The following is a 26,385-nucleotide window of genomic DNA, read 5'->3' on the forward strand; positions in this document are numbered from 1 at the left end:
GGCAGAATAAATGAATGAATAAATAAAAATAATAATAGAATAGAATAATAACTTTGTCACTTTCAATGTACACTAATCGAAATACATTAAAATGAAATTTTGTTGCATAGAGCTCTCAAAGGGTCACCACCTCCAATATACACTGCATAAACATAAATAAATAAATATATATGTCTATATCTATTATATATACCCACATACCTCTTCAAGGCGCCGGGGGGGGGGGGTTGGAGAGAGAGAGAGAGAGAGAGAGAGAGAGAGAGAGAGAGAGAGAGACGGAGCCCGGAAATAGTCGTTTCACGTACACCTCTACTAACTGAGTCTAACTACCCCATCCTGGCGGCCGGCGCCCCGCCCAGGCGTCTACGGAAAGAGCGACGGGCCAGACGAAGTGGACGGAAGCGGCTGGCGCGCCTGCGCGGAAGAAAGGAGCGCGCTTCTGTGGGCGCTCGCCTGAGGAGGGACCGGCGTCGCCGGACAGAGGGACGGGACGGACGGACTGAGCCTCGTCCGGCTTCGCGGGCCATGAGCGCCGCCGCGCTGGTTTCCCCCGCGCTGCCCGCGGGGCCTCCGCTGCCGCCGCCGGCTTCCACGCTGCCCCCGGGGGCCGGAGCCGCCGTCGCTGCCGCCGCTGCTGCTGCCGCCGCCGCCGAGAGCTATGAGGAGGAGGAGCTGGAGAGCCCCGCCGAGGAGGAGGACGGCGAGCGCAGCGGACGCGCTCGGGACTCCGACGAGGGTGAGCCTCGGCCGGTCTGTCTGAGGGGGGGGGGGGGCTGGACTCCAAAACCCATCATTCCCCGCCGACCGTGGAGGGCGATAGAGGCGCTAGGCTAGAGCGTCGTTTCCTGTAAAAAGGGGGGTGGGGTTGCGGAGGGGGCTGGACTACAATACCCATTTCCTTTGGCCGGTGCTCGACCCCCCCCAAGACCCATCATGCTCTGCCGATGATGGAGACTGCATGGGGTGAACTCCAGCACCCATAATTCCCTCTCTGGGGTAGTTGAACCACACTAACCATCGCTTTGGAGGGAGTCCAATGCCCATCATGCTCTGCCGATGATGGAGACTGCATGGGGTGAACTCCAGCACCCATAACTCCCTCTCTGGGGTAGTTGAACCACACTAACCATTGCTTTGGAGGTAGGGGGAGGTGCTGGAGTCCAATGCCCATCATGCTCTGCCGATGATGGAGACTGCATGGGGTGAACTCCAGCACCCATAATTCCCTCTCTGGGGTAGTTGAACCACACTAACCATCGCTTTGGAGGGAGTCCAATGTCCATCATGCTCTGCCGATGATGGAGACTGCATGGGGTGAACTCCAGCACCCATAATTCCCTCTCTGGGGTAGTTGAACTACATTAACCATCACTTTGGAGGGAGTCCAATGTCCATCATGCTCTGCCGATGATGGAGACTGCATGGGGTGAACTCCAGCACCCATAATTCCCTCTCTGGGGTAGTTGAATTACACTAACCATCGCTTTGGAGGTAGGGGGCAGGTGCTGAACCCCATCATGCTCTGCCAGCAATGGAAAAGGCATGGAGTGAATCGCAACACCCATCACTTCCCATCTCTGGTGGCTGGACTACAGTACCCATCGCTGGCTGTAGTTTGTTTGCAGGTGCCCAATCACAGCGCCCATCGCTGTGCCCTAGCTAAAGGGAGTGCAGATGCTGGACTACAACACCTATCACTCTGCAGACAGTGGAGACTGTAAGGGCTAGATCACAACCCCCATCACTTCCTATCTCTGGTGTCTGAACCACAATACCCATAACTGGCTGTAGCAAAGGCAAATGCCTATCCCAGTACCCATCATTCTCCCCATGACATTAGAGACTGTAGGGGCAAGACCACAACACCCATCACTTCCTATCTCTAGTGTCCGGACCACAATACCCATCACTCTACAGTCAGGTTAGATGCTCTCTACCTACCCCAGCTACATGTTTTCAGGAGCTGGACCACAATACAGGTAGTCCTCGACTTACGACCACAATTCAGCCCTACAGTTACGTTGCTAAGTGAGAAATTTGCTAAGGGAGTTCTGCCCCATTTTACCACTTTCCTTGCCACGTTTGTTAAGTGAATCACTGCTGTTGTTAAATTAGTCACGTGGTCGTTAAGCGAATCTGGCTTCCCCCCATTGACTTGGCTTGTAAGAAGGTCGCAAAACGGGATCATGTGGCACCCCCGGGACACTACAACTGTCATAAATGTGAATCAATTGTCAAGCATACCATTATAAATCACGTGACCACGGGGGATGCTGCAACGGGCATAAATGTGAAAAATGTTCGTAAGTCACTTTTTTTCAGTGCCGTAACTTCGAACGGCCACTAAACAAACTTTTGTAAGCCGAGGACTGACTATACCTATTACTCTTCCCATCTACATTGACTAAAGTGGCTGGACTACAATACCCTCCTTTTCCCGGCCTAGGATTGCAAGCGTCCGACCACAGCACCCATTCCTCTAACCGCAAACACGGCAGTTGCTGGTTCTGGACCACAACACCCATGACTGTCTCCCTACCATGGAGACTCTGGGTGGTGATGGACCACAATACCCATCTCTGCCGCTTTTCAGACTCACCCCTGCTGAGGTCCAGCATCTCTAGCATTTTAAAAAAAAAAGGCCAGTTTGCAACTTTGGCCCTGCAGGCTCAGCCTGGAGAAACTTGTTTGAGCAAAAACAAAAAACAAAAATGACTTTTATTTGATGTTTTCTGACATGATTGATGCTGATCCTGTTGCTTAGATACGGAAGATGCCAGTGAAACGGATCTGGCGAAACACGATGAGGAAGATTACGTAGAAATGAAGGAGCAGTGAGTATTGTGGACCATCTAGTATCCAACTTCTTACTCTCTTTCCGCTCTATATTCAAAATGGACTGTGATTAATGTATCCCTGTGTGTATGCATATGTTTATGTAAAAAAAGAAGCAGACATACTGCGAACTCCGGAACTTAAGATTTTAAAATTTTAAAAGAATTAAAATTTTATTTTACTAAGCTTTTATCAGCCATCTGCTGACATCGTCAGAGTATTAAACTACCATTACAGATTACATTAATACTCTGATGATGTCAGCAGATGGCTGACAAAAGTTTAGTAAAATAAAATTTTAATTCTTTTAAAATTTTAAAATCTTAAGTTCCGGAGTTCGCAGTATGTCTGCTTCTTTTTTTACTAATATACCTAGAACTCATATTTTTAGAATAGTTTGTAATATGTATATGTATAAATATAAATATATGTATAAATATATAATCACGCACATACATTCACACACAAATACATACACACTGTGTGTGCGTGAGGCTATACATAATTAGTTTACTGATTAGCCCATGGGCCATATCAAAAGTGCAGAGTTCAGACACAATTACTAGCATCCGATAAAAACAATTTAAAATGAAATTGGAATAAAATACAATTTAAAATGAGATTGGAATAAATATACAATTTAAAATGAGATTGGAATAAATATACAATTTAAAATGAGATTGGAATAAAATACAACAGTTATACTCACATTCCCTCCCTCCCCCCCCCTCTCCATACATACACACCCACACACACACACAGAGATGTATATATATATATATATGTATGTATATATATATGTATGTATATATACATCGTGTATATGTGTGTGCATGTATGTCTGTGGTTATATATCTATTTTTCTTTGGAGAGAGAGCATCAGAATTTCATTTTTTTAATCTGCGCTAGTGCATTCACAGAAAAAAGTGACAATAACAATAATGTTTCAGTTGTTTTGGGATTGCACCCAAAGCATCTTATCACTATGGGTACCACCTTTTCTTTTTTTTGCCACAGTCATTCTATTTCTATTTGCTATTCTTTGTGTTTTGTTGTCTTCTCTAATTCTTTCTCATCCCTTTTGCTGTTTGTTTATTATTATATTATTATTATTGTTGTTGTTATTCTTATCATTATTAACATTTGCTTGTCACCCATTCCACTGCCATATAAAACCTATTCTCTTTTCAGGATGTACCAGGATAAATTGGCATCACTAAAAAGGCAGCTGCAGCAACTACAGGAAGGTAAAACTTTTCAGTTGCTAATTACAATACCGTTTAGCTTTGTGAGTTTGCCTACACTGGAATGTTGAGTTCTCGGATCTGGTCTCTTGCAAAACCTGCAGAGGGAAAAAAAAAACCCTTACTTTATGCTAACAAGAAGGTTTGTTAGTCCCGAATAGTTGATTCTGCAACTATTCAACTCATTCCTACTGGTGCATGCTAACCTCATATTCCTCAAATCCAGGAAGCACGTGCACAACATCTGTCCAACAACTTTTAATATCAATTCCCAATGGAAAACCAAATGAGCTGCTGAACGCTCAGACATAAGAAGAGAGACAACTAGGGGTGACAAGATAGCAGCGTTCCAATATTTTGAGGGGCTGCCCCAAGGAAGAGGGGGATCAACCTATTCTCCAAAGCCCCAGAAGGCAGGACAAGAAGCAATGGATGGAAACTAACCAAGGAGAGAAGCAACCTGGAATTAAGGAGAAACTTCCTAACAGGGAGGGCAATTAACCAGTGGAACGACTTGCCACCAGAAGTTGTGGGTGCTCCATCACCGGAGGTTTTTGAGACTGGACAGCCACTTGTCTGAAATAGTATAGGTTCTCCTGCTTTTAGCAGGGGGCTGGACTAAAAGACCTTGTTGAGGGTAAAACTGTCCTCTGCAAAGTGGTGCAACAGACCAGACAGCGAATAGATACGTTGCTTAGCAAAACACACAGATACTCACAGACTCTGAACGTTGTAAGAAAATAAACAGTCTTTACTTGTAGTAAAAAAAACGAACTTGGCTTCTCAAAACAAAGATAACACTTCTTCAAATAATCACGGTTCAACGCAAAAACATAGTTTGCTTACAATTCCAGTTCTCTTCAGTAACACAGACACGGTTCCTTTCAGCAGTTCAACCTTCTAAGAGCAGGAGCAGAAGTGAACGAACTTCCTGCCTTCTTTTATGTCTGCTTAGCACAGCCAATTAGTCGTCTTGTAGCAGTTAAAGTTACAGAACATAGTTTTCTATATATTACCTACCCGACCGTAGGATAAGCATCCGACAGACTTCGAAGTCCCTTCCAACTCTGTTACTCTGTTAATAGGTTTGTTAACCTATTATCTCCAGCTAACATGCCCAGTATCAAGTGGTAGAGGTGGGGGCTTATACCTCAAAACCTTGAGAGAACGCAAAAGTTTTTGGTAAACTATTAATATAATTTCCTGAGTAAATGGATGATAGTATTTTAAATCTTACCAGGCAACTGGCGTCTATAGGAAGAAATTGAGAAAAGGGAAAGGGTTTTCTTTTCTTTTTTTTCTTTTTCTTTTTTTGGTGTGTGGTTGCAATCTCTCATACCGTGACTTTTTTTATTCCATAGGTACCTTACAAGAATATCAGAAAAGGATGAAGAAGCTGGATCAGCAATACAAAGAGAGGATCCGCAATGCAGGTGAGCAGGTTGGACTGAGGTGGCAAATTCATCCTAACGTGTCAAATTACCTAGTCAGGATTCGAACCTTACAAAGTGAGATATAGGTAGTTCTCGCTCCGCCGCCACAATTGAGCCCAACATTTCCATTGCTAAGCGGTTATAACTAGTTATTCGGTGTTTCCTTTTGGAATTAGCTGGAGCTATGATTGATCACCAGGTTCATTTAGGAAATCAAGCCCTGTGAGCCCTGTGTTAGCTCTCACAATTCAGTCCTATCTGTTGTGACCTAGTAATTACAATACCAATTAGTCCTAAAAATGTGTTTTAGTGTAACAGCTGAGAATTATGTTCATTCTCAGCTGAGTCCCAATTAGTTGCAAAACAAGTCCTTTGGAAGAAGTCCTTAGGGATAATCAGCAACCTTTATCTTCTTTGGCACCCTGCCAAAAGCCTTACTTGGCAAAGCCCCACGAAGTTCAGAAACAAACGAGATGCCGACTGGAAACAGAGTTAGCAAAGTTGCTTTCCTGCAAAAAAGCCCAAGTGCCTCTGTTTCTCTTTTAAGCCTTATGGGAGGGGCCAATCATCTCCTGGCCTTACTCCTGAGTCGTCCCTTTTGCTTTAGCTGCTCTTGCCTTCTGGCTTTGTTGTGCGCTGCCCAAAGGGACTTTTGACGAGCTGGACAAGCTACATAAATCTAAATCAAAATTGTATAAATACAATATAAATGCTGAATAAACAAATGTTGTGTGCATGCATTTGTGTGTGGATGAATTATGAACTTTTGGGGGATTTCGTTCAGAGAGAAGTATATTCGAAGTTCACTTGTCTTATTAGCATTAAAACTTACTCTTAACTCTCTTGTCATTCCCAAACCTATCCCAGAACAACAACTCCAGTATTCTACTAAAATTAAACATGCTTGTACCTTCCCTCTAATAATTGTCATGTCTGTTTCCTTCCAGAGCTTTTTCTTCACTTGGAAGTAAGTATATCTTACCGAAACTATTTTATGTTAGGACTTCAGGATTATTTCTGTTTCCTGCATTGGATTCCAGCCTAGACAGATTTGCAATAGATTCACCAAAATTTAAACAAAGCTGCTGTTAACGGATTTTAACGAATCTTGTACAAAAAAAAAATGTTTTACCCTGTTTCCCCCCCACAAAATAAGACATCCCCTGATAATAAGCCCAATCGGGCTTTTGAGTGCTTGGCAATAAGGCCAAGCGCTTATTTCAGGATTCAAAAAAATATAAGACAGGGCCTTATTTCCGGGGAAACATGGTCATATGCACTCAACTACTTTTGGTGGGGTGAGTGGCTGGTAGTTTTGCCCATCAGGTACACATAAAGACAGACCAATTTGCCTAGTAATGAAACTACCAGGCTAGAAAGCAGGAGACGGTGAGTTCTAGTCCTGCCTTGGGCATGAAAGGTAGCTGGTGACTTTGGGCCAGTCACCTGGAGACGGAGAATTCTAATCCCGTCTTAATCATGAATTGGCCATGGCAAGTTGGCTGTGGCAAGTTGTCCCATTCCACTGCCTATTATAGTCGCCAATGACCAGCAGAATAAAATCTGCAGGAACTCCTTTTTTACCAAGTGGTGGGACCAACAGCCGAATCCCAATTAGTTGCAAAAAGTCCTTCGGGAGAATCACCAACCTTTATCTCCCTTGACACTCTGCCAAAGACCTACTTGGCAAAGCCACACGGAGTCCAGAATCAAACAGAGATGCCGATTGGGAACAGAATTAACAACGTTGCTTTCCTGCAAAGAGCCTTTGCTCCTCTTTTAAGCATTATGGGAGGGGCCAGTCATCTCCTGGCTTTACTCCCAAGTCATCCCTTTTGTTTTAACTGTTCTTGCCTTCTGGCAGCTCTGTGCATGTGTGCACTAAGAACAGGCTCCTCCTGTTCCTCTGCCTCTCTGATGTCCAACTCTGGAGGCTCCGGTGTCTGTGCATCACTCCCAGATGGCCCTGGCTCCATCTCTGCCTCTGACGTAGAGCCCTCGTCCGGGCTTTCCCCAGACTCCAGGACTGGCCCATGTTCCTCCCCAGCCTCCTCATTGTCCGACTCCCCTGCCAGCTCCGCAGGGTGCTGGCGGACCACAACACTTATACTCCAAAAAATACAGTAATGAACTCAACCTAATGCTTAATGACGAGCAACCTACGTTTTCGCCTTAACCTTGAAAATGCTCTCCTTTTTTTTTTTTTTTTTTTTTTTTTTTTTTGGGTGTGGATTAGACAGAGCAGGTGGAACGAAACTACATCAAAGAGAAAAAAGCAGCAGTGAAGGAGTTTGAGGATAAAAAAATCGAGCTGAAGGAGAGCCTGATCGCTGAATTGGAAGAGAAGAAGAAGATGATTGAGAGCGAGAAGCTCACCATGGAACTGACAGGAGGTAAAGCAGAGACGAAAACGTTTCCGAACCGTTGAGACCAACCGCTTTGGAAGCCCTTGGCTCAAGACACAGGGTCAATGTGAAGTTTACGGAAGTGTTCTGACCCAGCTCCCCAAACACGACAAACCCTCTGATGTGAACGCAAAAGATGCCTTTAATTAGGAGCACCGGCAGCCCCAGCAAAAAGTTTCTCTCGCAGGCTAACAAGTCCGTCTGGCCGGAAGATGAATAGTTGTCTGCTTCATCTATTCATCTCCACCCCCTGCCTTTTATCCCCAGAGCTAGAGTGGGGCTTCACTAACAAAGGTGGCTCTTCCGTCCCAAGGAACAGCCCATAGATTTCCACCGCTCTCCTCTCCTCTGCCTTCTGAGCATCCTTGCATCCGGCACTGGACCCAGCTGTTCCTCCTCTTCCTCATCAGCCACCTCCAGACCTGGCGGCTGTTGACTCTCCATCTGTGGGCTGATGGACGGCCCAGGCTCCACCTTTCTCCCCCCCTCTCCCCCCCCCCCTCTCTCTCTCTCTGCCAGCTCCATTCCCTCTTCCCCTCTCAGAGATCTCAGGTTGCCCTGATGCTGACCCTGACTCCCATGCCGCCTCCCCCTCCTCCTCCTCCTCCTCTGATTTGGCTGCTGGAGGGGCCGGTGGCTGACAAGCCACAACAGAAAATTAACCTGGTTTGGAGATTCAGTGAAATTGAATAACAGAGCTGGAATAACAGAGTTTGACTATAGAATTAAATAGAATAAAATTAGAATGGAATGGAATGGAATGAAATAGAATAGAAAAGAAAAAAAAAGAAAAGAAAAAAGAAAATATGGAATGAAATGGAGTAGAATAGAATAGAATAGAATAGATAGAATAGAATAGAATAGAATAGAATAGAATAGAATAGAATATTGGAATGAGGACTGGAATGGAATAGAATAGAATTAGAATTAGAATTAGGAATAGAATAGAGGAATGGAATGGAATGGAATGGAATGGAATAGAATAGAATAGAATAGAATAGAATAGAATAGAATAGAATAGAATAGAATATTGGAATGAGGACTGGAATGGAATAGAATAGAATTAGAATTAGGAATAGAGTAGAATGGGATTGGATGGGATGGGATGGAATGGAATGGAATGGAATGGAATGGAATGGAATGGAATAGAATAGAATAGAATAGAATAGAATAGAATAGAATAGAATAGAATATTGGAATGAGGACTGGAATGGAATAGAATAGAATAGAATTAGAATTAGGAATAGAGTAGAATGGGATGGGATGGGATGGAATGGAATGGAATGGAATGGAATGGAATGGAATGGAATGGAATGGAATGGAATGGAATGGAATAGAATAGAATAGAATAGAATAGAATAGAATAGAATAAAATAGAATTCTTTATTGGCCAAGTGTGATTGGACACACAAGGAATTTGTCTTGGGTGCATACGCTCTCGGAGTACATAAAAGAAAAGATACGTTCGCCTACATTCCATAGATGTGAAAAATATATCTGGGAGTGGAGTGGGGAGTAAAGAAATAGGTTTTTTTTTTTTTTATTGTGCCTCAGTACTCAGATGAGGTTTTGTTTCCCCCTGTCGCTTTTAATAGAAATTTGTGGACTTACAGTCCAATTGGTTTGTTGCTGTCTTCAGATTCCATGGAAGTGAAGCCGATCATGACCAGGAAATTGCGGAGGAGGCCGAACGATCCGGTGCCCATTCCTGACAAAAGGAGGAAACCAGCTCCAGATATCCTTTCTATGATGAAACCTTGCCCTAAAAACTCAAGGCTTGGCCAGTATAGGTAGTCCTTGACTTACCACAATTCCTTTAGCGGCTGTTCAAAGTCACAGCGGCGTTGAAAACAGTCTTAACAGTTTGCTTGCACGCTTTGGGTACTTGGCACCGAAAAGGTTAACCATCACCGGCCTAAGCGGTTGCTCGAGTGTTTTTGCATGACCCTTAATGCGGATTACCTCAGCTCAATTATCTCCTCACGGACGAGCAGATCATGGAAGATTTGAGGACTCTCAATAAGGTAAGTCCCTAGGGAGTTGGGCGGCATAGAAATGCAAGAAAGAAAGGAAGGAAGGAAGGAAGGAAGGAAGGAAGGAAGGAAGGAGGAAGGAAGGAAGGAAGGAAGGAAGGAAGGAAGGAAGGAAGGAAGAAAGAAAGAAAGAAAGAAAGAAAGAAAGAAAGAAAGAAAGAAAGAAAGAAAGAAAGAAAGAAAGAAAGAAAGAGAAAGAAAGAAAGAAAGAAAGAAAGAAAGAAAGGCTAGGAGAAGAAGAAAAACAAAAAAACCCCACCAATCCTTAGTTTTCTGTCTAACCATCCCAATTTTATTTTCTCTGGATTTGAGCCAGTATCCTGTTTTTCGTTAGAAAGAACTGGTTTTACGTGTGTCTCCTGAATTCAGGTGTTAATGTGAAAAGGGGGTGGGGGGAGGATATATTCTATATCGGGGGGTGTCCAACTCGATTTCAAGGAGGGCTGAATCAGGATTGTGTTGGACCTTGGGGAGGGGGGGGGGCAGTGTGGGCGTGGCCAGTATGACGTCACTCGTGTTGGGGGCCGCCTGTGGAGGCCCGAGCGCTCAGCCAGTGAAAACGGTGCTCCCCCCCCCGAGCTCTGTTTTCGCTGGCGTTGGCGCCACGGGCTGGTCCTTCGCTGTTTCCAGGGTGGCCCCGCGAGCCAGATCCATTTTCTTGGTCGTACTTTTGTGATTATTCCTTCAACAGTTTTCCTCTTCTTTCTTTTTTTTTTTAGCTTAAATCACCTAAAAGACCAGGTGAGTAATATGACGACGGGGCATTGTTTGAATTTAATTAGTTATTTTGCTTGTTTTGGCTCCGAACGGAGGGGAGGACTGCAGCTTAGTGCTCTTCTTGCCATATAGAAAATCCCAGATTCAGCCACTGTCCACCCTGCCGTTGGTATATTAGAATTACTTCATTGTCACTTTAAATGTACACAAATTGGCATACATTAAAATGAAATTGCGTTGGATACAGCTCTCCAGGGTCTCCACCTCTAATATACACTACATAAACAATTTAAATTTAAACAATTTAAGTACCGTATTTTTTGGAGTATAAGACGAATTTCATCCCTAAAAGAGGGTGAAAATTTAGGTGCGTCTTATACACCGAATCTAGCCCCCCCACCCCACCCTCTGGCCCCCACCCTTTGGTCTCTGCCTTGCAGCAGTTACCTCCTTGCAAGCAAACAGCAAGAAAAAACAGCTTTTTTCAGCTTCAGCACAGGCTAATTAACACAAGTTGATTGAATCGGCCTCCTGACTCTCAGCTGATTTGCTCTCAGCTGTTTTGCAGGGCTCTGCTGCTTGCTGCAAGGAGGAAAATTGCTGGAGCAGATTTTTTTTTCCCCCTTGTGCTAATCAAGCTATGCTGAAAATGAAAATGAAAGTAAAGCAGGCTGTTTGCTGTTTGCTGCAACGAGGCAAAATTGCTCAGAGGGAGATTTCTTTTTCTTCTTTTCCTCAGCAAAAAAGGTAGGTGCGTCTTATACTCCGAAAAGTAAGTAAGTAAGTAAGTAAGTAAGTAAGTAAGTAAGTAAGTAAATAAGTAAGTAAAACATGTGCACATACCCACCTATATTATAGGACACAGAGAAACAACACATTTTAGTTCGGATGTATAAATATACGGTAGTGGCCAAAGTTGTGGAAACCTTTTTGGAAAAAGTATTTTTGAGGTTTGATGGCTAATAACACCACTTTTTTTTTTTGGAGTTTCAAAATAATCCTATTCCACTGCTGGAATGGCCTGAGAATAGCCCAGACCTTAACCCAATTGAAAATCTATGGAGCCAACTCAAGAAAATCGTTAGTCAGAAGCAACCCAGCAATAAAACCCAGTTAATAGAAGCCATCTTTCAATCTTGGTTTCGCATTAGAACAGCTGCAGAACTCAAAGACTTGGTTCACTCCATGGCAAGACGTTGTAAGGCCATAATTCATGCTAAAGGTTACCCTACTAAGGATTAACTGACATGGGGATCATTTTTGTGCATCTCGTTTTTTCTATGGGGATCATTTTTGTATTGTGTTTTTTCTACATGTTTCACTTTTCTTCTTTGTACTGTAATTGCTATTCTAATAGCAAATCCTTCGTAAAAGTTATTGCGTTACATTCTTGATTAAATTATCTTTCCATTGATATATAATTTTATGGTACTACTCCCCCCCCCAAAAAAAGTGGTGTTATTAGCTAGTTTTAGAAAATAGACTTTTCCCAGAAAGTTCCCACAATTTTGGCCACTACTGTACATGGCGAGAAAAATGAATCTTGCAAGTTTACCAGACGGATGGCTTAGGGAACAAAGCTTCTCATCCAAGAAGCTTCTTCAGCTCTGACTGGTGGATGGTGGGGTATGGAAGGATTTATACTCCTTGCAGACAGCTGGTCATTTGCATCCCTTTAGCGATGTCAGGGTGGCAATTAATCCCATTCTGCTTTTGGGTAATTGCACCTTGATTAGAGAATGGACCATTTCCTTGAAGTATACTTGAAGAAAATAAACCCGAAGATATATTTTCTAAGAAAAACTCATTTATTTGTTATAAAGAAAATAAAACATCCTACTAGCTAATTAATTACATCTTGGCAAAGCTTTCCCGGCCACCTCTCTTGGCCGGAGAACAAAGAAAGAGAGAAGAAAGTGAAAGAATGTGGACATGCGCAGTTAGATTACTGATAAGAACTTGGCAAGCTACGGTAAGTCTGAAAGTTCAAAAACGAGCTCATCTGGTAAATACAAAAAAAACGCAGTGACAAGCGAGTCCTTGAGGCCACTTGGAGGTGACCCTGAAGACACACAGATAAACCTCTCCAAGTCGCCTCAACGACTCTCTAAAAGGATGCAAATGGCCAGCTGTCTGCAAGGAGTATAAATCCTTCCATTCCCCACCATCCACCAGTCAGAAGTGAAGAAGCTTCTTGGATGAGAAGCGAAACATCTTTGAAGAAAAACAAGAAAGTCCAGTTGCGTCTTGAGTTCCCTTTGGGAAAACCGTGACCTGGATGACGGAGAATCTCCATAGACATAGATCAGGGGTCGGCAACCTTAAACACTGAAAAGAGCCACAAAGGTCCTAACCGGAAGCCCCCGTTCAATTCTAGAGCCGACCGGAAGTCCGGTTTCCCCACCATAGAGTCTCCTCCTAGCGCGGCATCCTTTCTCCTCCACCTATCTGTTCTGTCCCCGTACTCCACACGCACCCTCACAGACGGCCTGGAGTTAATAAGCCACACGACAAAACTCTTTGAAGATAAAGCTGGCAGCAACCCAGTGGCTACTGCCAATTCAGACTTTGCTCATACAAAACAAAGATTAGACTGCCAGCATTCCGATAAAACAGGCAGAGTTTCAACAATACAAAGATTAATCCAAATGCAGTCTGATAAAGCAGGCAAAGTCCAGTAACGCAGAGATCATGGATTATTTCCAGTTTTTGCTCGTCACAAACTGAACCGGCCACCACACCCACATTTATACCCTGTGGGGTGTGGTCCAGTGACTCAGCTAATCTCTGGCACGCCTTCCCTTCTACTGTGCACGCTTCTCCCTGCGCCTCTGTCGCGGGTCCAGCCAGCACTTATCCTCTTCGTCGCTGTCCACCTGTGGCTGCGGGGATGTGCTTGGCTCTGAGCCTATCGTTTGGCCTTCGGTGTCCTCCGGAGGCATTGCCAGAGAGGAGGGTCCTGGAGAGGGAGGCCTTGCCAACTCCTCTCCCTCACTCTCAGAGTCTGCATCTGTCGATAGCCCAGGCTCAGGCAATGGAGCCACAACACTGTCCTAACCGAAAGCCCTATCAGTTGTGGAGCCGACCAGCAACAGGGAGCCGCAGCCGAGGGATGAAAGAGCCACATGCGGCTCCAGAGCCACGCGGGTTGCCAACTCCTGACATAGATGCTTATCGCCCGGTCCTCTTTTTTTCTGTTCCAGCATCTCCTTCCTCGCCCGAGCATCTTCCAACGACTCCTGCAGAATCCCCCGCCCAACGATTTGAGGCACGGATAGAAGACGGGAAGCTTTACTACGATAAACGATGGTAAGGGGCGCGGGTAGAACGAGGGGCTTTTTTTAAGAGCAGCATTTTAAGAACGCTCGGGAAGTCAACGTTTATTTTGTCCAAATTGTGAAGTGGTTTGCTTGGCCAGAAGCTTAAGTACGGAGAGTAGTCATGGCTGTTCACGCTCAGAGGGATTAATCCTTTCTAGGTCAGCCTGGCAGGGGGATTCCGGGAATCATAGTCCCAAAGTCTCCCCGTGGAACCAAATTCAGGAGGAAATGGAAATCAAGGTTGTTATGGACGTTTTATACCACTAGGTGGCAGGAGACCACCAGAAGTGCTCTCTTTCTCTGAGAAAATGCCTTTTTCCTCCATTTTTCCATAGCTGCCATATCTTTAAAAAGATCCCATCTACAGTCCTCGCTTAATGACCGGTTACCCAAACTAGGTAACATCATCAGTGCTACTAGGGTGGCACCGATGAGGTTACCTAGTCTAGGAGTGAAACATCTGCACGAAAACAACCAAGCTCAGAGAGCACCAAGGACCCCACGGTCCTCCTCCTCCTCCCCTTCTTCTCCACCTCCTCCCTTCCTCCTTTACTCCACAAACCTCATTCCCTTCTAGCACTGATGATGTTACCTAGTTGGGTAATAAAACGTCTGCAAGAAAACCGCCAAGGTCAGAGAGCAGCAAGAACCCTACAGGCGGCGTCGGCGGCGTCCACATCCTCTCCACAAACCCTGCTTCCTTCTAGCATTGATTACGCTACCTAGTTGGGTAATGAAACGTCTGCAAGGAAACCCCCAAGCTCAGAGAGCACTAAGGTTCCTTCCCTGTCATTTAACTACCTATCTGCCTTCTTTCTTTCCTTCCCTCCCTCCCTCCCTCCCTCCCTCCCTCCCTCCCTCCCTCTTTCTTCTCTTCTCCACAAACCCCACTCCCTTCTAGCGCACGTATTCACTGGTTTTGGGGCTTTTCTGCCTACAATAGAATGTTTGTTACATTTAGGCTAAACGTTTTTGTTTAATTTCAGAATGTTTGTGGTTATTTTTGTTCTCCTTTCGCAGGTTTTTCCTATGCTCGGCGTAGACATCCCCTTTTACCGTTAGAAATGTGTATTGTAATTTAAAAAAAAAAAAAAGATTAATTGCAATAGTTTGGCAGAAAGTTGATCCTTTTAAAATAGCTCCGACGTGTAGGAGGACAATTTCGACGTGCAAATTAAAATTCCCCAGCTATTCTATGTCTTTAAAAAAATGAATCTGCCGGTTGCTGCAAAAATATATTTCTTTTTTCCCCCCCCACAACCCCCCTTTTTTTGATAGGCAACATATAAAAGGATCATTATCTCCAAAGAACAAATGATTATGGCTAGGAATGGAATATCTAAAGCTTTAATGGTATTTAGACTTACAAAAATTGTGGTTTTCAGGCTGGAACCCAGAATCTGCGCAAAGCATTGAGTGAAACCTGTTTTTTTAGTGGAAATACACCCTCATTTATGGAAGAAGGTGTGATAGACAGTGGCTTGATTACGACAATTGCGCGCGGGAGCGAAAAGACGACTGTAACATCTATGGGATGAGAAATTCCATTGCTAAGCAGAGTGGTGGTTATCATAAATGAATGTGCTGGCGGCAGAGTTGGACAATGAGGTTGGGGAGGAATTTGGGGGCCAGTTCTGGAGTCTGGGGAAGGCTCTGATGGATGCTCTGCATCGGATGCAGAGATAGAGCCAGGGCTGTCCGATATTTCCCAGCCACTGGAGAGGCAGCTGCCTTTGGAGGCTGAGATGAGTGAGGAGGAAGAACAGCTGGGGCCTGTTCCAGATGTATGTATGCGCAGAGCAGTTAGGAGAGGAGAACAACGGAGGACAAGGAGTCAACTCGGGAAACAAAGCACACGTGGGCGCTGAATGGCCCCTCCCTGGCTGGGGAATAAATAGAAGGAAAGGGGAGTGGTTGTCGTAGAAGACAACCGTTCGTATTTCTGAAGATTTTGCTCATTGTGTTTCGTGCCACAAGGAATTGCTTGCCAGAACTTAATTTGCAGCCTTTTGGCTGGGAGCTCAGGGCCTTGCAATTATCGCAAGGAACTGATAAGGTCTGTTGCTGCAGGAAGGAATCTTGCCTGGACTTTTCGGTGGGTGAATGCAATTAATTCACAAGAGGTAAATAAAGAGGGGGAAAACAGGAGTCAGAACAATGAGTCACTCCCAGGAAATCAAAGCTGCTGGATTGGACACCCTCATACGTTCAAACCCGTGCCTAACATTTTCGATCCTATCAGAAAGCAAAAAAGCTTTTCCTTGCTCTAGTTAAATCCTAGAAATTGGCAGGCAGGGTAAAAAAAGCAACAGTCCTCAATTTTAAATGCCAGAAATTGGGAGAAGCGTAAAACAGCATCTCTTCTTCCCTCCTGCGTACGGTTGCAGGGTTTTTTTCCCCCCTACGTTTCTTGCAGGCAGGTGAAGTTCCCAATCAATACGGTAATGCAAACAGCGGAGAGGAAATTGCACAAACCACGATGGAAGCAGCATCGTGAACGTTGTTGGGCAGGAGATTGAGCTATTAAGGGCAATCGGAAATGGGGAGAGAGGCGCAACGGTTCTCTGTACTTACCTTAGATACCCAAGCGGAGCAGCGTAAACAGGAAGCGTGTCAAACAATTTAGGCTGGCGATTTAGGGGATGGTTAATCTTAGTTGAGCTCTACCTGAGACGCTTAATCCCTAGAAGAAGATCAGGTAAAAAAATGATGCATTGGAAGAAGAGAAAATAATGTTAGTGTCTTTTTTTTTTTTTTTACTGCGAGCACTCCGGCCCACATTAAAAATGAAATTCTGTTACCTGCTCTCAAGAGAGTGTGTATCTACCCAAACATATACGTTTGGGTATATGTTTGGGTATTATGTTATGTTGTTGTTAATCGTGAAGTTGTGTCTGACCCATTGTGACCCCATGGACAACGTTCCTCCAGGCCTTCCTGTCCTCTACCATCCTCTGGAGTCCATTGAAGCTCACGCCGACTGCTTCAGTGACTCCATCCAGCCACCTCATTCTCTGCCGTCCCCTTCTTCTTCTTTTACCCTCCATCGTTCCCAGCATTAGGCTCTTCTCCAGCGAGTCCTTCCTTCTCATTAGGTGGCCAAAGGATTTGAGTCTCCTCTTCAGGATCTGGCCTTCTAAAGAGCAGCCAGGGTTGATCTCCTCTAGGACTGACCGGTTGGATCACCTTGCAGTCCAAGGGACTCGCAGGAGTCTTCTCCAGCACCAGAGTTCAAAGGCCTCCATTCTTTGGCGCTCAGCTTTCCTTATGGTCCAACTTTCCCAGCCATACATTGCAACTGGGAAAACCATCACCTTGACTATACGCACTTTTGTGGGCAGGGCGATGTCTCTGCTTTTTAGTATGTTATATGGTATGATATGGTATGGTATGGTGTATGGTATGGTATGGTATGGTATAGTATAATTATCAGTGGTGAAATTCAAATTTTTTTACTACCGGTTCTGTGGGCATCGCTTGGTGGGCATGGTGTGGCTTAGTGAGCGTGGCATGGCTTGGTGGGCATGGCAGGGGAAGGATAAATTTGATTCGGCGTATTATATAAGTATGTCGTTCGAAAACCAATCTTCCTGTTAAGATTTCAGATTTTGCATTCTATGTTTTGTATTTTATTTCCGTGTTCCTTTTTTTTAAAAAAACTGAAATATGATATGAATGTGCCCTACAATCAAATCAATAAATGTTTTCTTTCTTTCCAGGTATCACAAGAGTCAGGCTATTTATCTGGAGTCAAAAGAGAACACCAAAATCAGTTGTGTGATCAGCTCGGTGGGAGCCAACGAGGTAAGACGACGTCTCCTTTTCATCCGGGGGTTTCCGGAGTTGCGAATCAGGATCAGCCTTCCCTGTAACTTTGGCGTGCGATAAACGGTATTGTTCTTGCTTCAGTTGCATGGCAACCATCCGGCTGGAGGGCTTCGGGGAAGGATCCTTCAGAGCAGGAAGGGAGATTTTCATCAAGCAATTATTTCTTTGGATTACACTTCTGATCTTAACCACCGCTCTCCTTCTGAAACTTAATCAGAACTCTCGTCTAGCTTTTCTGGCGGTGGATCAGAAGCAGATACCCTTACGGCTCCGCTGCTTTTTAGCCAGTTGCGTTTAAATCCATGTGCTCCTGGGACTTCATCTCTTTCTTTCAACCCTTAGGTGTGTTGCTAAAATGGAGAGATAAGCTGATTTGTAGCTGGATTATGATGGGCTCTTCAATGGAAGGCTATAATCTTTCCTGCCTCTGTAGGAGAAGAGCAGGCACAGACGGAGGGCGGAGTTAAGCATGTCATCAGCTTGGAATCATTACGTTGCCACAAATGTCCCAAGAAACTTAACTCCTCTTGAATTCTATTAAGTCTTATCTAGCCCCAGTTTAATACTGAACTTTAGTTGACTAGAGTCTTGTGTATAGACTCGAACAATACATCTTCTGAACCGCAACTTAATGCCTGATAGCAGTCTTCCGGTACTTTGGGGAGAGGGGTGGGCTGTCACGGAGAAGAGACAAAGATTGACTTGTTCGCCCAAGAGCAGGACAAGAAGTAACAGGTGGAAAAGATCATTAAAGGCAGATGCAACCTGGAACTAAGGAGAAATTTCCTGACAGTGAGAACAATTAAACAATAGGACAGCTCACCTCCAGAAGTTGTGGGTGCTCCCTCATTGGAGATTTTCAAGAAGAGACTGGACAGCCCTTTGTCCAGCAAAAGCAATAGCAATAGCGCTTAGACTTATATACCGCTTCACAGTGCTTTACAGCCTTCTCTTAAGTGGTTTACAGAGTCAGCATATTGCCCCCAACAATTTGGCTCCTCATTTTACTGACTTTGGAAGGATGGAAGGCTAAGTCAAACCGGTGAGAATCAAACTCCTGGCTGTGGGCAGAATCAGCCTGCAATGCTGCATTCTAACCCCCTGCGCCACGTAGGAAGAAAGGAAGGACAGTAGCAATAGCACATAGAGTTATATACCGCTTCACAGCCCTCTCTAAGCGGTTTACAGTCAGCCTCGTGCCCCCCAATAATCTGGCTCCCCATTTTACCAACCTCGGAAGGATGGAAGGCTGAGTCAACCTTCAGCCTGGTGAGAATCGAACTGCCAAACTGCAGGTAGCCGGTAGGCAGCAGAATACTATAGGGTCTCCTACTTGAGTAGGGGGTTGGATAGAAGACCTCCAAGATCTCTTCCAACCCTATTATTCTATGCTGTAGTTTAACCAAAGTGGGTGGAATTGCAGGGAAGAATCGAAGTGGACTTACGGCTGCCATAACATCATATCGAGCAATCTAGTTCTAAAACCGCTCCATAACGGAACAACTGTCTCCAGCATCACAATTTCTCTCCTTCTCTCTGTCTGTCTGTCTGTCTGTCTCTTTCTTTTCCCAAACCTTGACAGATCTGGGTGAGGAAAACCAGCGACAGCACAAAAATGAGAATCTACCTTGGGCAACTCCAGAGGGGCGCTTTCGTGATTCGCCGGCGATCCGCAGCTTGACTGTCGTTTTTTTTCCCCCCCCCGGCAGACCCTCGTAATTGAGGACAATCGGCCGTCTGCGAGATGTGTGCTTGCGCCCCTTAGGTGTGATTAGGCCCCAAAAAAACAAACCATCATTCTTCCCTCCTTTGGAAGTGCGTCTCCACCAGCTGCGCGTTTCTCTCGTGGAACGCCCCGCCACCCGGACTGACGATGTTGTTTTTCGCCGTCTCGTGGTCTCCACAAAGTTTCGGAAGGACCTCCGGGGTTTTTTTCGTCTTCCCATTATTTCATTCGGTCGCCAACGGTTTCCGTCGAGGAAAAAAGGCCGGCGCGCGGTCAGCCTGGAGGAAGCTCCGGGGAAGAGGAGCGTACGCCAAACGTCTCCGGAGGAGGAGGAGGAAGCGTCGACAGCGTCGAAACGTGGGGGAAAAGGATGGCGTCGGCATGCCGGGAAATGGTTGGGGAACTCTCGGGACTCATCTCGGCGCCCAGGATTTTGCGTTATTTATACGGAACGGAGTTTCGCGATTTTTTTTTTTTCTTGATTTAAACCCAAGCGACGTTCAGAGCTTGGCCTGTTTTTTTTCCGTTCTTGGTTTTGCAGGCAAAGATGGACAAACACAGAGGGGTAGGGGGTGTCTCTTCTTTCTGGGTTTTTTTTTCCCCTCCCCTGATCCCCCTCCCCTGCTCAAAGCAGCACCAGGAAGGCTCTTCGGCTGAGGCTGATTGTGTCAGCAAAAGTACCGCCTTTGCCGGGGTACCTTCCCCTTCGTCAGGCTGGCCTTCTCCAAACCTCAAAAAAAAAACTTTGGGTCACATGGTTTGAAGGGGGCCTTGACTTTTGTGCATGCAAGTTGATTCCTTCCTTGGCTCCTCCCCTTCCCCAAATGTAAATACTAAGAGAGTAGAGCTTGGATCTCAGTCTGAAAGCACAGGCTGAGTTTCCCAGCATTGTACTGTTTTTATGACACGTTGCCTCCCCAAATACTTTTTATCTCTCCGGTTTTTATGTGTGGCATTGGATTTATTTCTCCCGGCCTCACAACGCTGCGCGGTTTTTGTGTGGCTTCACCTTCTGGCTCCACCGTCGGCCTTCTTTGAAGAGCGAAGGTCCCTATAATTATTCCAGATCGCTCTGCAGATGGTTATGGGTGGAACGAACCGAGAAATTGGGTGTTGAAAATAAGCACGGGATAATCCACCACAGTTAAACCAAGATTATGCATCACACGGGCATGTACTCCAAGATTAAATATTCCAGAAATGCAGTGGGAAAAGGGTAATAGTCATACCAGCTTGTGTCCTCAAGGTTGGGTGGAATACCTGAGCCTTCACAGAGAACCTGGCGATTGGCTCAAAATACCCCCAGCTGATTTTCATGCCTAAGAACTCAGGGCTAGAACTCCCAGTCTCCTGGTGATTGGCCAAAGTCACCTGGTTGGCTTTCATGCCTCAGGCAGGTCTAGAACTCACGGTCTCTTGGTTGACTGGCCCAAGGTCACCCAGCTGGCTTTCGTGCCTAAGGTGGGACTAGAACTCACAGTCTCCTGGTGATTGGTCCAAAGTCGCCCAGTCCGCTTTCATATCTCAGGCAGGACTAGAACTCACGGTCTCTTGGTTGACTGGCCCAAGGTCACCCAGCTGGCTTTCGTGCCTAAGGTGGGACTATAACTCACAGTCTCCTGGTTGACTGGCCCAAGGTCACCCAGCTGGCTTTCGTGCCTAAGGTGAGACTAGAACTCACAGTCTCCTAGTGATTGGTCCAAAGTCGGCCAACCAGCTTTCATGCCAAAGACTAGAACTCATCATCTCCTGGTGATTGACCCAGAGTTACCAAGACAGCTTTCATGCCCAAGACAGGACTAGAACTCACCATCTCCTGGTGATTGATCCAAAGTCACCCAGCCAGCTTTCACACCCAAGGCCTAGAACTCACCATCTCCTGGTTTCTTAACGCAGCATCTTACTGGCTCCAAGTAAACCTATAGTGAGCCTTGTGCAAAAATATTGAGTATCCCAAGTCTGCTTTTTCCAACCTGGGTACACTCCGCATGTAGCCCAGTTGAATCGTTGGGAATCCCAAGACACGCGTCATCCGTATTTCCAGAGGATGCCTATATAAGCCATTCCTTCCCTACCTTTCCCCAGCTGTTGCCTTCCAGGTGTGTAGAATTGGCAAGCAGTGTAGACGTTGATGGAGAATTGTAGGAATTGAGCTCAACAACATAAGTCATAAGTTGGCAGCTAGCCAACGGACCTTTCTCCCTCCCCCCCAAACACACACCCCACCTCCCTTTGTAGCTGTGCTCCAAAATCAGGATGAAGAGAAGCAGGTTGATTCCATCACCTTTGCTGGGAGAGCATCTCAACTTCAGATTTGGCAGCTTTTAAAGATCTGTGGGTTTCAAAGTCATACACTTCTCGTTGCCTATGTTGTTCGTCGTTTAATGACCCCGTAATCCCTTGCGAGGAGGAGTCGGGGCAACTGAATGGAGCTAGTAGAGTGTTTACTGGCCAGATGCCCTTCCTGTCACCAGTACGGAGTTTTGTTCGGCAGATATATTCTCACGGTGCCCAGAGAGAGAGAAATATCAGCCTCTAACCTAGGATTGAACTCGCAGCCTCCTGATTGTGAGGCGAGAGCTCCACCTCTCTAGGCCACGCTTCTCACTGCCTACGCCGCCTGTGAATTCCCCACATCGGGAGTTGCCAAGTTTGAAAAGCACCGAGCAAAGCGATTTCACCCAAACGGTTATCAATTAAAAAGAAATTGTGTTTTCCTTTTTTTTCCCCCTCATCCCTTTTCCTTCAAATTCCTGTTTTTTTTTTTAAAGAACGTAAAACTCAAGGCAGGGTTAGTTCCACTGCTCATCCTTGTAAAAAAATGTTTTACGATTGGGTTCCCCACACCCTCGCCTGCCTGATTTCCGAAAAGTAAGGCTTACAAGCCAACCTGGCTCATTAGATCTAATCAGAAGTTAATCTGTGCACGTTAATCTCTTAATTAAAAGGTTGCTTTAGCATAACCTCATCAGTATAACGGGGGTAGGCGAGCGCAGGGAGGAGAAACATGCTTGACATACGTAATGGGAAAGGCCTCCATTTTGTGCGAATTTACTCGGAGGGCCTTTGCTTCCAGATGGTGCGTGAAGGAGAAACGGAGGCTGTGGTGTGTTCACACAAGTCAGGTGAAGAGATACCTAGCAGATGTATTCACACAACGAGCGCAGCTCAGAATCGCCACAATCTTGTGCGATCAAATTTCAGATGCTTGGCAGCTGGTTCCTACTTACGACCGTCGCTGCGTTCCGGGATCGCCGGGATCAACTTTTTCTGACCTGACAAGCAAACCCAGCGAGGTAGCCAGATTCACTTCACAACCGGGTTACTCGCTTATCAACTGCAGTGACAACGGCGCACTTAACAAGAGTGGAAAGAAAAGTTCTAACATGGGACAAAACTCACTTAACAGATGTCTTGCTTAACAGCAGAAATGTTGGGCTCAATTGTGGTCGTAAGTCGAAGACTACCTGTATTCCTAATGTGGTCTCAACGCTTGGCAAACCGCAACAAGCCAAATTTAATGATTTTTAATTATTAGATAATGATTGGATGGATGGACAGATAGATGATAGACAAAGATAGATTGATAGATATAGATAATAATAAAGATAGATGATGATAGATGATAGAAGAGATAGATAGATGATAGATATAGTAAATGATAGAAAATGATATATATAATGATAAAGATAGATGATAGAAGAGATAGATGATGGATGATAGATATAGTAAATGATATAGATAGCTATAGATAAAAATGATATATGTAGATAATGATATAGATGATAATGATAGATGATGGATGGATAGATAGAGATAGATGATAAAGATAGATGATAATGATAGTAAATGATTGGATTAGATAGATAGATAGATAGATAGATAGATAGATAGATAGATAGATAGAGATATAGATAGATAATGAGATAGATATAGATAATGATAAAGATAGATGATAATGATAGTAAATGATTGGATTAGATAGATATAGATGATATATAGATAGATAATGAGAGATAGATATAGATAATGATAAAGATAGATGATAATGATAGTAGATGATAGATCAATATAGATAAGATAGATGATAGCTAAGATAGATAGATAGATAGATAGACAGACAGACAGACAGACATAGATATGTGTTGGCAAAAGTAGCTCTGGATTCAGCAAACATTTATTCTTTAAAAAGAGAAAGTCTCCAAGACTGGAATCTTGTGCTCTCTGGCACTCCATGTCACGTCTTAATTATCTCCTTATTTGCAGAATAAATGTTTGATCATCGTGACAGCAATTACAGGATAAATTGCACATTTAACCTTTACTGATACCAGGCATTATTTTCTGGGGGAGCTTCAGCCTGTCAAAAGACGAAGGTGCCATTGCTAAAACAGGATGCCTTTTGCCGTTAATTTAATTGCCATTGATAGATGGTTACGCTTTCTTCCCCCACAGAAACCGTGGCTTGGAATTGGGTAAGGATGAGCTGCTTAGCAACATGGGTCCAGCTTGAGTGTCTTCCTACCATTGAGGTGAACATCAGATGATGGGGAAGGCCAACATTGTCTTAACCTTTCAATCATAGGCTTGCTACAGGGCTCCTAAGAGAGACACCTGAGATATAATTTAATGGGAAGGCAGAAGGAAATGATAAAAATAATGCTGGAGTTGTCACACGCTGAATTTCAGGGAGCTTAAAAGGTTGGTTTGCTAGTCCATCCCAAACCATAATGAGAATAAAGGAAGGAAGGAAGCATAATGAGAAGGAAGGAAGGGTTAAAATAATAGTGGGGTTGTCATACATGCTGAATTTCACCTACTGAATTATATCGAATTGTATCATCTGTCCCATTGCAATTCTGTGGCTCCATTTTATGGTGATTTTGTTATGGTTCTATCTTAATATATTACTCCCATATAGTATTATCCACATACCTTTATGTACATCTATACCTCTATTTATCTCTCTCTCCATCTCTCTCTCTCTTTCTCTCATCTATACTATCTATTCAACTCTCTCCATTCTTTATTTATCTAGTCATCTATCTATCCATCCATCTATCTATCAATCAATCATGTCATCTATTATCCATCTGTCTACCCATCCATCCATCCATCATGTCATCTATTATCCATCTGTCTGTCTGTCTATCATGTCATCTATTATCCATCCATCCATCCATCAATCATCTTATCTATCTGTCTACCTATCATGTCATCTATTATCCATCTGTCTATCATGTCATCTATTATCCATCTGTCTATCAGTTTATCAATCATGTCATCTATTATTCATCCATCCATCCATCTATCATCTATGTCTGCCTGTCTGTCTGTCTGTCTGTCTGTCTATCTATCTATCTATCTATCTATCTATCTATCTATCTATCTATCTATTTCAGTGGATGAAATCCAGCATGTATGGCAATTCCACCATTATTTCAATTCTTTTCTTGCTCCCATTTCATTACGCTACAAGTTGGGACTGGTACGAGCAACCTTCCTTTTTAGGCTTCCTGAAATCCAGTGAACGAAATTTAAACTTTATTTAAACAAAAAAAAAAAATTGTATATCAGTCCCATGGCGTGACCTCTTTAGATGCCGCCGTGCGCTAAGCAAAGACAATAAATTTCAGAAAGCTTAAAAGGGGGGGGGGGTGGATGTCCGGTCCATCCCACCTCGTAGCAAATGGGATGGCAGGAAGAAAGAATTAAAACAGCTGTGATTTTCATCCCCTGGATTTCAGGAAGCTTTAAAGGAAGGCTTGCTAGCCCATCTTATCGTTAGGATAAATGCTAGCTAGTTGAGAGGCCGGTTGGTGGCAAGGAGATATATAAGATTCCTGCTTGTTTTTTAACTTCGAGGGCCACGCCAGGAGGCAAATTGGATTAAAAGGAAGAAGTGGGTCAAACCGAGGGAAAAATGAAATTTGATTTCATGTAACCGAATGGAATTCAATTAGCTTCCAACAAGGCTGCAACTGCTGAAGGGAAGTCGGGTTGATCTGAAAGGCAAAACTTTGATCCAGGCAGCCTGTGAACGCAGCCCGTAAGCGAAATCGGGCTCTGCTTTGGCTGTTTGCATTGAAATTCCTCCCTTTTTGGAAGGCATTCCTGAAGTAAATTCTCCTTTATTAAAGTCAAATGGAGATTTGGCACCTCCGTTAACAGGCAGCCTTCAACTTAATGTCCACAACTGTAAAGCGGAGCGGTGGTTACGCAAATTGTGCCGGATTTATTTATTTATTTTTGTTGACCTTTTTTTCCCATGGCCGTTAAGCGAATCACTGCAGTTGTTAAGAAAATCACACGGTCATTCAACGGAGTCTCGTTGCAACGGAGTCCCAAGCACCCCACAGCCCTTGACTCTTGCACAATATGCTAGTCGGGGCAAGTTAATTTCACCTCAACTAAGTTACTTGGGAGTCACGCAGTGCAACTAAGCTAAGAATACTGGTTAGGCAGCGGTGGGCTGCTGGGGGTTCACAGGGGTTCGGGAGGACCTCTAGGTAAGATTCTGTGCAGTTCGGAGAACCCCCAAATCCCACTCCTGGCTGGCCCCGCCCCGTCCCGCCTACCCCTCCCAGGAGTCTCCACATGGCCCGTTTTGCATGCACGTAAGTGCAGGGTGTACATGGAGGCTCGGGAAGGGCAAAAAACGGGCCTACCAGAAGTTCAGGAGGGCCTCCAGAGCCTGGGGAGGCCGTCTTTGTCCTCCCGGAGGCTCGAAAAAAGCCTTCAGAGCCCAGGGAGGGCAAAAATCCCGCCCCCGTGCAGGAGACTGACTAGGCCACGCCCACCATGGCCACACCCACCCAGCACCCGGGCAGAGAACCCCTTGCTA

General features: G+C 44.8%; 1 protein-coding gene across 1 annotated transcript; it reads left to right on the forward strand.

Moving 5' to 3' along the window:
- Nucleotides 1–430: 430 nt before the first annotated feature.
- On the forward strand, nt 431–20,298 carry SUDS3 (SDS3 homolog, SIN3A corepressor complex component). The gene is made up of 12 exons (XM_070950348.1): nt 431–736; nt 2,765–2,834; nt 4,027–4,082; nt 5,441–5,512; nt 6,460–6,479; nt 7,749–7,905; nt 9,557–9,652; nt 9,880–9,941; nt 10,670–10,691; nt 13,871–13,976; nt 17,707–17,791; nt 19,398–20,298. Exons 1-12 carry the CDS (start codon nt 526–528, stop codon nt 19,494–19,496), a joined length of 1,056 nt encoding a protein of 351 aa, XP_070806449.1. The 5' UTR covers nt 431–525; the 3' UTR covers nt 19,497–20,298.
- The last annotated feature ends 6,087 nt before the right edge of the window (nt 20,299–26,385 follow it).

Source organism: Pituophis catenifer, unplaced genomic scaffold, assembly GCF_029215685.1.
Source record: "Pituophis catenifer annectens isolate HBS135680 unplaced genomic scaffold, rPitCat1.0.hap2 SCAF_10, whole genome shotgun sequence".
Lineage (NCBI taxonomy): Eukaryota > Metazoa > Chordata > Lepidosauria > Squamata > Colubridae > Pituophis > Pituophis catenifer.